Genomic DNA, 16784 nt, shown 5'->3' on the forward strand with positions numbered 1-16784 from the left:
TCACTCGAAATACAGGGTGAGTCTTTTAAAAGAGGCCCTATGGAACATGTGTACTCTGTATCTTTTAAAGGACTCGCCCTGTATAAAACAGATTCCATTTGCCAGATTAGGTTGGAAGACATTCCCTTGTAAAGATGATTCCTCCCACTGGACTTGGTAGGCAGGGTCTTCAAAGACTTCTGCCAGCTCTTCAAGGGGAAAGATTTGTCCTGCCATCCAGACCTACCATGCCTATGGCTCTGTCCGGTTGGGTCTTTCCTTCGTGTTTGTGAAAAGCTCTTTGCATGAGCCTTTCCTGTGAGTGTTCTTTCCTTTAAAACAAAAACAAAAAACCTGGTCTCTCCTCTACTATTCTAAGTGTTGGTGTGTCCTCATTATTCTTTTTGTGTTTCTTTTCCCCAGATCTCATGTGCCATTCTCCTGCATGTATATCCTCATACTTTTACCATCCTCTCCCATGCCTTTTCCTGCCAACCTAGCAGTTCGAAAGCACGTCAAAGTGCAAGTAGATAAATAGGTACTGCTCCGGCGGGAAGGTAAACAGCGTTTCCGTATGCTGCTCTGGTTTCACCAGAAGCGGCTTAGTCATGCTGGCCACATGACCCAGAAAAACTGTCTGTGGACAAACGTCGGCTCCCTTGGCCATTAAAGCGAGATGAGAGCCGCAACCCCAGAGTCGTTTGCGACTGGACTTAACTGTCCGGGGTCCTTTACCTTTTTTTTACCCATGCCTTTAGAACAACAGCAATAATGTTTTCTTTCTTTTGTATGTCTTTTCTTCTGGTGTGTGTGGGGTGTCTCCATCCTCCTGCCAGCTTGCCCCCCCCCCAAGTATAAAACAGGTTCCATTTGATAATAAACACAATGTGTATTGATCATACCTTTGAGTTAAATGGCCAATCATTATAAATACATTAAAAAATTATGAGCATCTTAGCAGAACTTGATTTGGGGATAAATGTGGCACAGCTTCATCTCAATGCTGGGATTTGATGTTTTGACTTGCCTTCTAATTGTGAACCTCTTAGACTGTTTATGTGTGGATGGGTGTCTCAGAATAGTTGCTGTTGCCCTTAGAATATTAGTAGTACGTGTCATTTATTTCTATTGTTAGATTCCTGGTTAGTGGTAAAATAACCAAAGGTAAACATTATAGGAAACTCACTGCAGCTTAACCTGCCTATTTTGTTTGTCTCTCTCTTTTTTTCTTCAGTGAAGCTGTGGTCGACCAACCTGGACAATTCGGTAGCTAGTATTGAGGCCAAGGCAAATGTATGTTGTGTGAAATTCAGCCCATCATCTAGGTACCATCTGGCCTTTGGTTGTGCAGGTAGGTGTATGAACTGCCACTTCGTGTGAAAGGGCAGAATCACTTGTGTTTCCAGATTGCACTTGCTAATTGGGCTGTTTGTCTATTTCCAAGCTGTGATCAGGGGTCCAATTATGCAGCACTTAGTAACTCTGATCTCTCCCAGGTGACCAGAGGGCAGATTTTATATACTCCTGCAGCCCTGTCTTTTGGTCAGAGAACAGCATTTTTGTAGCGTTCTTCAGAGTGTCATTGGGTGCAGCTACTTCTCCTCCCCCTTATTCTTTTGAGGTTTCCCTTCTCCTGAAAAGGAGTTGAGTTTGGGAATCTACAACAGTAGGGTTTGTGCGGGAAGAAGCCATCAAAGCGCATAACAGGATAGTGCAGGAGCATGTGTAAAAGCCTAATATCCTATGCAGACTTATCTGGAAGTAAATCCCATTTTGTTCAGTGAGTTTGGTCTTTTCTCCAGTTGGTTTGGCAAAGAACTGGAAAGTGGAAGCTTCACACAGATCACTAATGCCACCCTTTCCCAGTAGCTGAGAACAGCAGCTTAGGATCATTGTGGAAGCAGCACTTCTTTGGTTTTGCATGCCAATCCTTATGTTTGGGAAAGGATGGAAAGAGAAGTAGTAGCATGATGAGTAGGAGATGCTATAGACATTTTTGCCAGCAGTGCAATGGTGCTTACAGCGACCTTTCCTGCACAAGAGGCAGGCTGCTGCAATTCAAGAAAAGCCTCCTGACACTTCCTGTTTGAATCAGCGAATCTGCTGGAGAATTAGACTCTCAACATGGCATTGGAACACAAGGGCTGGTGAGCTGGGAGCAAACTATCCCAATAGTGGCTCCTCCTGAGTGGTGCAAATCTTAAATTTAGCACTGACTAGGAGTCCTGATTTTGGCAGGGATTGGCTCCCATGGAACCAATTCCAGCGAGGGTTGCATTGGATGACAGTGTTAAAAGGTGCTGAATGCACCTTTTAACTTGCAGAAGTCTTCTGGTGGTTCCTCTGCAGCTGCAGTTTCACCTGCCTAACATTTGATGTTGTATGAGTTCCAGTGGAGGGCAGATAGGCCTGGCTTGGAATCATAGGCTATTGGGCCAAATTAATATGTCTGGCAAGCCTGATTTGGTCAACTGATTAGAGATTCCCTCTTCCCGTCATACGGTATGCTTTTAAGATTCCTGAAGGGTGGGCCCTTAGAATTAAAAAAACTTGCAAGACATTCTAGCCTCCTTAGTCTTCAGCACTGATGCAACAGAAAGCCAGCCCTCTTGTATTGTGACATGAGGTGGCTACATAATGCACTGAGCCACTCCTGTAATCAAGATAGATGCTCTGGAAAAGGATAAAGAGATGATTGATCCTTTCCCTCATCGTTGCTCATACCTCCCTAGGAAGATACATTAATGCCTCATTTTGAGTCCACCCCGTTTAGCCTCCATTTTGTGGAACGTCCGCAGCAAACCTAGAAGTACCGGAACGGTTGCTTCCAGGTTTGCCGCACACACAAAAGCACTAACTCGCACTTCGCACATACGTAGAAGCACAAAACTGCTCACACATGTGCGCAGAGCAGCACTTTGTCAAGTGTCCCTTTCATCGAACGTCCGGGGCTCCGGAACGGATCCCAGACTCAAAATGAGGTATTTTGTATTGAGCTCCTATTAGGACTGAGTTCTCAATTTATGTAGCAAGTAGTAATAGTAGCAAGTAGTAATAGTAGTGAGTAATAGATTTCTATATGTATGGACATCATGTATCCATACACGAAAGTAACAGGTCTTCAATCTTACAACCTTACATACTGCATTTTAAATTTTTTGAGTCGGATCATGGAATGGATGCATCAGCATAAGCTTAAATAGATTTTCATGCTAACTCCCCACCCCCACCCCACCAAAGAGAGCGAAGGTAAGAAGGAAATTAGAGAACAGTGGAAGAAGGAGGTAGGAGAAGAAAACTGGTAAGTCAGTGTTGAAGAACATGTTTAGTAGTAGTAGTAGGTAGGTAGGCAGGCAGGTATAAATAAATAAATAAATAAATAAATAAATAAATAATACCCCACCCATCTGGCTGGGTTTCCCCAGCTACTCTGGGCAGCTCCCAACAGAAATAATAATAATAATAATCATAATAATAATAATCATCATCATCATCATAATAATGTGATAAAACATCAGACATTAAAAAGCTTCCCTAAACAGGGCTGCCTTCAGATGTGCTTATGCTAACACCATTCTTTGGAGAAGTTTTAATTTTTAACATTTTTGAGGTCCCAAAGGTCTTTGAGAGTTAATGTTCTTAAAAACTAGAGATTCTTCCTTGCATCTTTGATGTAAGAAGGGACATTACAGAAAACTATGTGATATGTGTATCCATCAAAGGATTGGATTTGAAGCGCTGACTTCTGAGCAGGAGCCAGGCAGAAAACCCTTTGGCACTGTCATTTTCAATTAGAGTTGTCAACAGCTACTGTTCCTGTCTGATTGAAATGTGTTGGCCATACTGCTACTTTCAGCACAATTAACTTTTGCATCTTTTTGGTATAGAGAATTCAATTTTTCTTTCATACTGGGCTTGTTTTTCTGCTTCATTTGGTGGCGTGGCAAGAGTGAGATTTTTTTTGACAGCGGCTCTTTGAGAATCTTCAACACATAGGCAGAGGTTCACAAGGGTGTGCAGGGCCAGTTATGGAATGGTAGAGCTCAATAAGAACTTAGTTGGATACAAAGCGCAAAAAACTAGATGTCGAGGAACGAGACTAGTTTTATATGCGTAGGGATTCTTTGCTACATAGAAGCATATTCAGCAATGTGAACCGTTGCCTGTGGCTGCAGTCTTGACAAAAGATTACCACATTAGTGAGAACTAGGTCTATATCTCGGCAGACATAGTGGGAGGGAAAATGAAAAATGAGCAGGTAATGTATTCTTTTTCACAAGTGGAAATAGGAAATAATTTGGCACTTTCCCGCATATTAGCTTTGGTTTCCCAGCTTCTGGAATTAAGAGAGTGATGCTATTTTATTTATAAGCCTTTTACCTCTGTGCTTTACCAGCACTCGTTGCGTGTTTATCTTTATAAATTGTCTGTATTTCTTGGTGGCAATGATTTAGAGGGAGCATAAAAGGGAACAAGGTGTAGAGCAGTAATGCATGTGAAAGCCAAGAATATAGTCAGTGGGAGAAGCTAATGGAACTTCTGAGAGTGAATGTTTTGTTTAGCAATATTTATAAAATGTGTTAAGATGTTTTAGGGGTGAGGCAGTAATTATTGGTGTTACAGGTGGTTTTCACATGTGTAACCGGTCCGCACATGCTTTAAAAAAGTCAGTCTTCATATTCCTTACTTCTAATTCCATCTGGTATAATGTACAGTGGTACCTCGGGTTCCGGAGGTCCATTCTTAACCTGAGGCACCACTTTAGCTAATGGGGCCTCCTGCTACCTCTGTGCCGCACGATTTCTGTTCTCATCCTGAAGCAAAGTTCTTCACCTGAGGTACTATTTCTGGGTTAGCAGAGTCTGTAACTTGAAGCACCTGTGTCTGGGCATGAATTATCTGGGTACATTTGTTGTTTCCATCTATTTCAGTACAGTCTAATGGTGCACCATATGAAAAGCTAGTAAGAGTCAGAAAATGCTAGCCCTGTCAGTCTCCATACATTTAGGGCATCAAAAGTAGTCTAATCCCAAAGCCAATCTAGAAGCTGAATTTGCAGGAATTGAGACTGCTATGTCATCCAGGAAACTGAGCTGAAACCTACAGTCAATTTATTTCAGAAGACCTTACTTCAATGTCAGTTCTTAAGGTAGCATACTTGGCTTCACATTAACTTTAAATTGTACCAGGGGTCCATCAGCTGCAGGTGTCATTTCCCAGTGGTCAGGGATGATGAGATTTTACTCCATCAGCATCTGGGGTTCACAGGTTTGCCACTCCTGGGTTAGGACAGCAACTGTTTCCAACTGGGTTAGGACAGCAACTGTTTCCAACGTGCGAAAACAGGAGCTTAGTTGTAGTCGTTTTACACTGTGAGAGGCAAATGGAAATGTTTCTGATAACTTTTCAACAGGTTTGTATCTCAGAGCCCTTACACTTCATATTAAAAATGGATAAACAAATAATGGTGTAGAAAGGAAAAAAACTGCATCACATTGAATTGGAGGCTCAAACTTAAGGAAGACTGCAAAGTTTATTCAGCTGTGAAAATAAAATGGAAATTGTTTTGCCTACAGCTTTCTATTGGTATGCTGTCTGAGTTGGAGCATTCTTTAGTATAAACTGTAATCACAACTGAATATAAAATGCTGGTAATGACTCTCTATTGTTTCAAGATGAAAACTTTTCATTCTGAAAGTATCTTTATAAATCTGCTTTAGCAGTGTGGTGAGCCTGCATATTCGCCATCTTTCTGGGGAACAGACCTGTTGGATTAAATGCCATGCCATGCATGACTAGGGCTGCAGTCCAAAGAACCATGTAACTGAATCTGTGTGCCCAAGAAGGACTTGAGAAATGAAAGTTCCAGTTCCTACACGTTGCATAGCAAATCACTTTTATAAATTATGAGATTTTCCAAAGCAGATTGTGATAGAGCACTGATCTGGTTCAGTCCTGGAATATAAGCCTAGAAGATTCTCCAGCTCTTACAACCTCCAGGTATAGGGCAGTATGTAAATTCAATAAATAATAATAATAATAAATAATAATGTTAGTTTCCCAAGACAAGAGAATTTTGATTACACTTTTATTTCACTTCCCCTCCCACATTGAGAGTTTTCATGTCTGAAACTATATCCAGTACTATAGCACTATATCCAGTACTAATGGTTATGCCGTGCATCCATTGATTTATTTGGCATTAAATGTGTTGTTTAGCACAGCCTTGTTACTAAAACCTGCAAAAAGTTTGCTTACCTGTTTTTTACTCATAAGAGTATGAGTAAAAAGTAGGCTGGTAGTAGTAATTTTATTACTTATATGCCACCCATCTGACTGGGTTGCCCCAGCCACTCTCAGCGGCTTCTGGAAAAATATATAATGTAAAATATAGAAAGGTAAATGTTTTGCAAACTAGAAGTGCAGCAGACTGGAGAAGGAGAAACTGTGCTCTGTCCCTCCTTCACAAACTCACTCACTTATCTGAAGGCAATTCCACTCAGATTTCTGCATGGAATTTCTGGTTGTCAGTGGTTATCAGTCCAGTGCTTAGATAAAAGACTCATTTAACATCCCGTTCTTAAGAATTGTTCGTAGCTTCAAAAGTACACAGAGCATCATCATCATCATTTATACTCCACCCATCTGGCTGAGTTGCCCCAGCCACTCTAGGCAGCTTCCAACACATATAAAAACACAATAAAAAACCAAACATTAAAAACCACCTGATACAGGGGTGCGTCAGATGTCTTCTGAAAGTCGTGTAGTTCTTTATCTCCTTGACATCTGATCGCGGGGCATTCCTCAAGGAGGGCACCACTGCCAAAAAGGCCCCCTGGCTGGTTTCCTGTAACTTCACCTCTCACAGGGAATCACCAGGAGGCCCTTGGAGCTGGACCTCAGTGTCTGGGCTGAAGAGACACTTGTTCAGGTATACAGGACCAAGGCTGTTTAGGGATTTAAATGTCAGCATCAACACTTTCAATTGTTCTCAGAAGCATACCAGGAGCAAGTGTAGATCCTTTACCAGTCTAGCTGCTGCATTCTGGATTAGTTGTAGTTTCCACATCATCTTCAAAGGTAGCCCCACATAGAATGTATTGCAGTAGTCAAGCAGGAGATAACCAGAGTATGTACCACTCTGGTGAGACTCTGGTAAGACAGTGCACAAACTGGCAGGGTCTCAATCTGTGTACCAGATGGTGCTGGTAGACAGCTGCCCTGGACACAGAATTAACCTGTGCCTCCATGGACACCTGTGAGTCCAAAATGACTCCCAGACCCTGGTCCTTCAGAGTCACTGTTACCCCATTCAGGACCAGGAAGTCCCCCACACCCACCAGAAAACAGTAATTCTGTCTTGTTGAGATTCAACCTCAATCCATTAACCGCCATCCATTCTACAACAACCTCCAGACACTCACATAGGACATTCACTGCCTTCACATATATCATGTGTTAATTTGCAAGGTAGGTTTGTGGTGTTGCAATGGCTAAATATCTTCAATTTTTCGGGAAGTCCTATTTCCAGTTGAGCATTGTCCCAGCCCATTTCTCTGCTGTGCTGTGCATCTCTGTCAAACTGTTACACCTCATCTGTAAGCTGTGGCTGATCTGACACACTGGAATTAACCCAAACTCTGGTGACTCCCTAAGTCTAGGGCTGGCCCACCTATGAAGCAGGGTGAGGTGACTGCCTCAGGCAGCATGATCCACGGGGGCAGCAGATACAGATGTCTTATCTTCCTTTCCCCCTTGTTCCTGATGTAGATCTTCCCTTACTCCCTCTTCCCTGCTGGGAGGGGGGCAGTTTTGGGGTTCACCCCAAAATGTATTGAGCTGGCCCTGCCTAAGTCTACACATGAAGATTGTGCCCTAATTTCTGTGTGGTGGTGGTTGAATCCCATATTTGCCCATTAGATCAAGGAATGTCCTAATTCTTCACAACAGCATGATAATTCCGAATCTTGGTAAATAGAACAGGTAGTATTGCATGATACAGTTACATTTCATTTTGCATTTTGACTCCCTGGCTTTGGATGTGATTCTCTTTTTGGGCCAGACCCTAGCAGTTCTGCTTATTGGTAGCCTGGACCTCCTTACGGAAAGTGACCTTCAGCGTTTGTTCTATTCATTCCTGTATTTCTATGCGATAAGTAGAAAGTGCATTTCCACATTCATCTTTCTTTCCTACCCACCCTGCAACAAAGACCATTGTGTGTTCATTCTTTTCTTGTGGTTTTCTTATAACATTCTGAATATATTAAAGCCCCTTTTATTATAACGATTTCTTATATCTTAAACTTCTGTATTAGGCATTCACCTTTCATTCAGAGCAGTAGATAAAAGGCACTGGAGCATGAGTCCCCTTTTCTACATTTTTTCTTGATGCCCCAAGCTAAAAATTAGTGGGACAGTGTTTTATAACTGGAATACTTATGTTGCCCTGAGGGCGCAAAATTGGCTTTACATGAAGGCTGTTAAAATAAATAATGTCCGCAGGTAAAAATCTAATAAATATCAGGGTTGCTTTTTGAGCAGGTTATTTTGGAGTCTGGAAGAATTCTTGAAGTCCATGATTCCTTCAAGTGGTTGTTCAGAGTTCATTTTTCACTGGTATATTTTGGTATAGGTGTGGGGAAAAAACAAGAAACCAAAGGCCCAGTGGGCATCATAGAATCGTAGGTAAAGGTAATGGTACCCCTGACCATTAAGTCCAGTTGCAGACGACTCTGGGGTTGCGCGCTCATCTCGCTCTATAGGCTGAGGGAGCTGGTGTTTGTCCGCAGACAGCTTCTGGGACATGTGGCCAGCATGACTAAGCCACTTCTGGTGAACCAGAGCGGTGCACAGAAACACCGTTTACCTTCCCACCTATTTATCTATTTGCACTTGATGTGCTTTCGAACTGCTAGGTGGGCAGGAGCAGGGACCGAGCAACGGGAGCTCACCCTCTCGTGGGGATTCAAACCGCCAACCTTCTGATCGGCAAGCCCTAGACTCTGCGGTTTAGACCACAGCGCCACTCACGTCCCTACCTGAAATGGTAGAGCTGGCTAATTTCTCACAAAACATGAGAATGGTATCTATATGGCACGGCCTACATCTCAGGTTCCAAAAATGCTATAAATTTACCGGGGGGGGGGGGTGTGTGGTGGAAGTTGGGAATCTAGGGATTATGGTTCTTTCTCAAGGCACCAGAAATAGTGAATGATAAAATCTAATGAAAAGGAAGTTTTAAGTTCTGTTTTGCAGGTGTGACCTGTATTATAAGTGTTATATGTGAGAAAGCCAGCTTCCCATGCTGTTCTGCCTGCTGTGACTCCCTTCGATCATTCCAATCTGTTCGATTGGGAATGACACAAAAATATATCTGGTAGATGTGGAGCATTCATAAGAAGGGTTTTCATTTAAAGTAAATCCTGTAATATGCTGTGTGTTGAGTGAAATAACTTAGAGCGAATCCTGCTCTTTTAATCTGGCTGGGGAAAGAAGGGCCTGTCATGGAAACCAATGAACATAATAAATTTGTAGAGTTGGAAGGTACCCTGAGGGTCATCTAGTCCAACCCCCTGCAGTGCAGGAATCTTTTGCCCAATATTGGTCTTGAACTCATGAGATTAAGAGTCTTACGCTCTACCCAACTGAGTGGAAGTCTAGATTAAGTCACCATCTTGGTTGACTTGAGGAGTAGGAATAAGGTATGGAAACATAATGTTTGCGTAGGCTCTGGAACGGATGGTGAATTTTATTTTTTGGATATTCATTTTGGGGATACATTTTTGGTTTTGCTAACTCCCAGTTTTATTGTGCCTTTTCCTAAACGTTACACCTTATAGGTTATAGGTTACTTTTAATAACACTTCCATATAAAGTGGAAGCAAACTCATTGGTGTGTGAGTAATGTTTAAAATTCACTTCATTCCGTTTCCCCCCTTGCACTCTCCTAAATGCAGAATCACTGTCAGTGCCAGCTATTGCAGCTTCCATTAGAGAGAATAATGTGATACCCCTTCAGGAGTTCCCCTGGCTGCAGTCATGTTGGAGGAGCTTCCAGCCATTGACTCAAATAAATTGCTTGATGGAATGACACTTTTAGATACAGATGATATGTCTGGTGCTGTCAGTTCTATTCTGCATAAGTTTCCACATATATCCAAGATAATTTCTCGCTTTCTCCTTCCTTTGTTTTCCATTGCAGGGACCATGGCCTTGATGCTGTTTATGGCTAGCATTTTTTCCAGGAATATTTTTATTATTACAGGATACTGTATATGTAACATATAAATGTGTTCACTCAGTTTCCTTGGTTTTTCAACACTTACAAAAGTATTCCAGATTAATTCTGTATTCTAATGCCTGCTCAGTTTTTCAGGTACTGAAATGGCAACAGACACATGCAAAAGAGACATTTCACCAGACTAGTTTAACTTTGAAGTTTGCAGAAGGGGATTTGTGGCATGCTCTCCTCATGAAGGCTTGCCTGCTGCCTTCATTACATTTATTTAGGTGCCAGCTAAAAATGTTCCTCTATAACCAGAACTTCTGCTGATTAAACAATCTAGGGCCTTTTAAACTCTCTCGCTCTGTGTGCGTGCATAACTATGTTATGTATTTCTACTTTATTATACTCTGAACCACCCTGTGAACCGCGGATGAAGGGTGATATATAAACTTAAATAATAATAAAAATAAATCCTTAGGGAACAGCCCAGTGAGAGATAAACTTGTTAGAGAATTTTGATACCTTGTGTTTGATGCCTTTAGTTTTACCTTGATAAATGTTCCTTAAGATTTACAGCAGCTCATGGCAAGAGTTTTGTGCAGACTGATCTGCACAAAAAACAGGCAAAAAGTGAATAATACCTGTTTTACCCTGTTTGGTATAAAAACTGGAGTTACAGCATAGATGTTAGTGTGAGATGAATGTCTGTGATCAGTAGAAGCTACATATATAGCAACAGACCGCCTCCCTATTTTTCTATGGTGATCCCATTTTAGCACACCCATGCCAGATTCATGGTGCCCTAGAATAATAGAATTGCAGAGTTGGAAGGACCCTGACGGTTATCTAGTCTAACCCCATGCAATGCAGGAATTCTGACCACAGCTATCCCTGAGTGGGCTCGAACCACCAATTTTCTGGTCCATTGTGCCACACTAATGACTGCACTGGCTAAAGGAAAATTTATTACTGGTATTATATGTGGATCTGTCCATCTTTTTCCAAATATATCCCATGATCCTAAGAACCTATGTACTGATAAAAGTATATGTCAGTTGCACAGATGAGAGAGCTGACTTCAGTGTATGTGTCTTCAGACTCCATTTCTTTAGAATAATGAATAGCAGATTCACATACATACTTTTAAAACTACCTTTCATCCACTCTTCCACTCATTCTCAACTGGTTCTTTCACCCAAACTGATTAAGTTCTTGAATGAGGTATGCAGTAGAAGTTTATTTAATGGAGCCTTTACAGGCTGCTCCATGACAAGCTTTAGAAAAGTCAATAAAAATGTCCCTGGCATGTGAAGGCTGTTCCCCATATCCTGATGAATGTCATCTGTAACCTCAAGCCATAGAGAGACTGTTCAATGCAAAGGGTTTTTTAAATAGAAAAAAAGGCTAGCACTTGTTTTTTCAGTTGCTGTTCCCCTTGTTTAATGCTGCACAGGGAGGTAACAAATCCACAGAGAAATGCTACTGTTGAATGGCCACTTAAAAATAATGCAGTAAACTGCTGATAAAAAATAATGCTGAAATAGCTGTGAAGAGTTTGGTTGTGGGATCAAGCCTTTGCTCCACAAAAGAGCATAAGTGAAAAAGATCCTTCAGAATGCAAGAATGTGATCTTGTCAGGAGAGAACCAGGAACCAGACTTTTTTTTGTTCGTTCCAGGAGAATCTTTGGATTTTTATTCTGACTTTTGTCATGGATGTTCCCTAGGCTCCTAACTTTGGATCAATGTACATGAAAATGAAGGGCCCTTTCACACAACCTGTTTATTCATCATTCAGCCTGATTTGCGTCCACAGAGGTTAGATTTATCTGGTCTCCATTGCACATTCGTTCTGATTCGTTTGTGAGGCCATAAGTGTTTGTCCTGCATTCATCCTGGTTTGCTTTAACACATCTTCCCAATAGTCATTTGTTCATCCCACACTTTTAAATTCATTTCCTCATCACATTCCAAACCACAGAAATTCTCATCCTTTTTAAAAAGTGAAATTGTTTCACCAGAATAACAGCGTCCTTTATTCCGCTTTAACTGGGCAAATCTTAAGTTCCAGTATGTGCTTTAATCCCTCCTGCAAAATGGTGACAGTCAAGGCACCCAAAATCTGTATTCATGACATGCAAGCTCTCCATCCCAATCCATATGATGATATATGGGCGCATGTATCATAAAGATAGGAATGGCTCTTTTCTCTACCACATGGACTTGCCTTCCAATGCACTTACGCTAATGAACTCCAGTCCCATTTTTAGATTCCCCTGAATATTGCAGGAAGACACAGTTTTCAAAATTATTTTAGGAGCTTCTCATGGGAATCCTATCCTGTAAATACAAAGAAAGTGAGTAAAAATAAAAGTGAAATTCAGTAGGGAAATTTCAGTTGCAAAAATAAGTACACGGTCTTGATAATATGGAAGATCTCTTACTGACGTCGTCTTTGTCAAACTGCTGCTAATATCAGAAGAGTTACACTTCCCTTAAAATAAAAGCAACTTTGATCTGTTTTATGGATACATGGTAAGGCTGGTTAATTGGTTCTAATGTATGTGCTATAGGTAATATTCAGCCATCATTGCAGACAGATTACTAGTAGTCATATCACGTTGTGGAACTGACATAGTTATTTAATTGTTGTAAAATGTCTGTTACCTTTTCATTCAGTGCCTTCATGAGCTGGATTACCAATATTTTAGTACTGCAATGTTTGTTTTAAGATACACAATACTTTTCCAGTCTTCTGATTGCTAGTTCACCAGTGGAACAACTCTTTTGAGAAGCTAGTTCCAGGTGGAGCCCTGCTTTTTCCCCAGAGCTGGGGCTTTAACACAATAAAGGTATGATCACAACACAATAAAGGTGTGTGTTGAGGTGCTTGGTAGTCCATTTTACTTTTCAATATATAGCTTGTCTCTCTATTCATTGTGCAGGGAAGAGGGTGAATGGCTGAACCACTAAAGATATTCAGCTTTGGATTATAGGGACCTAAGGCAGTGCCTCTTGTTCTCTGTCTTTAGCACTAGCTATAAGGAGGGCCCCACCCTGATTCAAGCCCCACAAAAACCTTCTCTTTCACTGATTCCATAGAGCTGTGGTTACCAGAAGTACATAAATCTTTGGTTGAAATTAGGATGTTACAAATCTTAGCAGAACTTTGGTTTTGGGTATCTCAAAACTTTTCTCTGTTGGTTCCCCATTGTATCGTACTTCTCAAAGTATTTGGTTCCTATAATCCTTGGGTTTTGGGGTATCAAGAGGTCATTGCAAGCCAGGGTTGAATGTTCTTTGAGTCAAGGTTCCTTGCTGGCCTGGCAGGAAGACTAATAGGATAGACTCAAGGGGTATTGGCAAAGCTATCATTGTTCTTCTGGTCTGTTCTTGGTGCTCATTATTAGAGGAATTGTCTGGCTGCTTTAGAGTTCTTTAAATATAGAGCCCAAGATGTATAGGATTGCCAGGAGCATGCCTAGTTGTGAGCAATTTCAGTAAATCATAAATCAATTTGAGAGGCTTCTGCCTGGGTACTTGGGATATTTATTCCTCTCACTTAGCCTGGTTTAATCTTGGCTTCCTTAGCTGGTAGCACTTTTATCTTGTTCTGTGAAAGGTCCATATGGTCTGAAAAAGAGAAGGGGGAGAGAGAATCTCTTTAATTAGGAAACATGGCCACCTGTTCAGGCATTAATGAATGTGATGAGCATTAGACATGAGGTAGCTACTTAAACAATGCAAGTTTGAATTAATAAAAATAATAATGAAACCTCTATTGGCACAGACAATAGTTTCTGTAATAATCAGTTATTAAGTGGCTAATTTTAGAGCGCAGGGACCATACAGTTTCCTGGACTCATACTGACCAAAACAGAAGTTGATTGATTGCATAGGCTATGCAGGCAGGCCTGCTATGATGGGGCCATATGCTATCAGGCTTGGAGTTGTTTACTGCAGAATTTGGAAGGAGAATTCAAAGCTGAAAGCAGATGCTTCTGCCCCGCTGCACCTTTTCCCTGTCTGTAGCAATCCAGTTTCTTATCTATTCCCTCCTCTCATCATTCTTCTGTTGATGCTTGAAGTCTGCAGCATTCCAAATGTGCCTACTGAATAGATGGAAGCGCTCCAGCCTGAAAGAAGGCTGCAGTTTTCAATAGAATTCAATCAACTGTTATCTTGCAGTACAATCTACTAATACAACCTTCTTCCAGAGAGGTAGTCTGGTTTAGTCTATTGCAGCAAGAATATAGTTTGTAATACTTCAGTTCTAGCAGATTTGCCAAAGTGTAAGCTTAAATGAGCTACAGTCCACTTTGTCAGACATGTGAAGTGTTATCCTCAGTTGACAGATATACATACACAAGAAATTGAAAGCAGCGAGACCCCAAATCCAGGCAATACTAGAGGTATAGGTTTCCTGTGCAAAACTCAGATTTTTTCTGAAAACAGTCCTTTCACTACAATAGTAATTATGCTGTCAGCAATTTTGCAGCGTTACTATACTAATTTAACACCTGTAATAGGAGAGAAATCCATGGTCTCAATTAAACAAATACTTTCTGAGACCATCAAATCTGTTTTAAATATATGCAAACACCGTATTTTCTGCTGCTAGCCTGCAATAGCTGTTGATTGGAATAGTAAGCTTTCCTAACTTTTCAATTGAGGAGACCCCTCTCCCCCATTAGTGTTCCTTTGTTTTGTACTCTGACCTAAATAGGTTTCGGTTCCTCTTCACTGGCCACTTAGCTATGCAGCTCCCAATACCAACTACCATAAGCCACATAATTAACAATGGTATAGCGTTGTATTGAAGTTTATGCTAGTCATAGTTGGTTTTCAAACCTTGGTTTAAAAATATATTGATGCCCTAGTTTCAAAAATAAGCACAGTTGGCACGTGGAAGCATAATAGTACAACTCTGAAGCAGAAAGGCAAGAGCTATTCAAGGAGATGGGGATTGCAGTGTACTCCCAGTCCTTCCTGGTCTCATAACGTTGGGTGCTCTGCATCCCATGAAACAGCTAACTGGTCCCTGCTAGTTTCTGGTGGAATTTTCTGCATATGGTAGTTCCCTTCAGATAAGTGAACTCGGCAGTAAAGTTCAAAAGGAGGAAAACAGAGAACACATCTTCATTGAGGACTTTTGCATTGCGGATTCACTTGTGCAGCTAGCTTGTGAACTAGAACAAATGTGGGATTAAAGGTAAAGGTGCCCCTGACAGTTAAGTCCAGTCATGACTGACTCTGGGGTTGCGGCGCTCAATTTGCTTTAGTGGCCGAGGGAGTTGACGTTTGTCCGCAGACAGTTTTTCCGGGTCATGTGGCCAGCATGACTAAGCCGCTTCTGGCAAACCAGAGCAGCACACGGAAACGCCGTTTACCTTCCTGCCAGAGCAGTACCTATTTATCTACTTGCACTTTTTGGCATGCTTTCAAACTGCTATCTTGGCAGGAGCTGGAACCGAGCAACAGGAGCTCACCCTGTCACGGGGATTCAAACCGCCAACCTTCTGATCAGCAAGCCCAAGAGGCTCAGTGGTTTAGACCACAGCGCCACCCGCGTCCCTAATATGTGATTAGCAGCCCCCAAAGCTCCCTGCTTGCCAGATCAATGAATAGCTGAGATCCACATCCTTGACTAGCCGGCCTTTGATTAGAACAATAGTCAGATTCTTGATCTAGGGCATTATGTTCCATACTTCTTGTATTAAGGTGCTTGGTAAACAAATAATTGAGCAGTATTAGTAGCACTTTGCATACACTGATTTCTTTTTTCCTTCTTTGTCACACCTCTCCCCAGATCACTGTGTTCACTACTATGACCTTCGGAACACTAAGCAACCAATCATGGTCTTCAAAGGGCACCGCAAGGCTGTTTCATATGCAAAGTTTGTTAGTGGAGAGGAAATAGTCTCTGCGTAAGTATTTTCCTTGGTGTTTGTGAAAAACATCTGTGCTTACTGATTCTACTTGGTGTATTTTCAAAGACATTAAAATATATGGCTTGTGGGTGGGGGTATATGCACATACCATGTGTTGGTATGAAGTGTCATCCTGCTAAACAGATTGCTGTGCTTTTGATAGAACAAAAATAAAGGACTATTTCACACCTCCCTTGGTTCCATAGACTATGGCTTCAAAGGAGTCCAAGAAAAAAATAGCTAAAGCGGACATTTGCTTTATTTGTAAAATAAATCAAAAAATTGTCCAGTAGCAATTTAGAGGGTGGGATGGGGTGGGGTTTCTCTCAGAAGGGTAGTAGGAGATGGGTGATTGACTCAGTGGGTATGGTAAATCTGTTGACTGCAATTAGTCCTACAGGAAAAAACAAGGGATAGTATGCAGATGACCAAAAATAGTTTTAGCATATGTAATGAGACAAGAATCAAATATCTCTATTCAGACCAGGTCTCTCCATAGTTTTCACCCTCCCACTGTATATAAGGGTCTGGTGACTTCTGTTTCAGTGTATCTGAAGAAGTGTGCATGCACACGAAAGCTTGTACCCTGAACAAACTTGGTTGGTCTCTAAGGTGCTAAAGGACATTTTTTTATTATTATTATTTCGACTGC

The 16784-nt window shown here is 41.4% G+C and overlaps 1 protein-coding gene across 3 annotated transcripts in view; it reads left to right on the top strand.

Annotated features, from left to right (window-relative positions):
* COP1 (COP1 E3 ubiquitin ligase) overlaps positions 1-16784 on the top strand; it is a 106532-nt gene that overhangs the window by 56927 nt on the left and 32821 nt on the right. For all 3 annotated transcript variants that reach the window (XM_081194387.1, XM_081194386.1, XM_081194388.1), the window contains exons 15-16: positions 1214-1330; positions 16012-16129. In XM_081194387.1, the coding sequence (XP_081050513.1) occupies positions 1214-1330; positions 16012-16129 (235 nt within the window). The remainder of the gene's footprint in view (positions 1-1213; positions 1331-16011; positions 16130-16784) is intronic.

The sequence above is a fragment of the Podarcis bocagei genome (genome assembly GCF_964188305.1).
Source record: "Podarcis bocagei genome assembly, chromosome: 5".
NCBI lineage: Eukaryota > Metazoa > Chordata > Lepidosauria > Squamata > Lacertidae > Podarcis > Podarcis bocagei.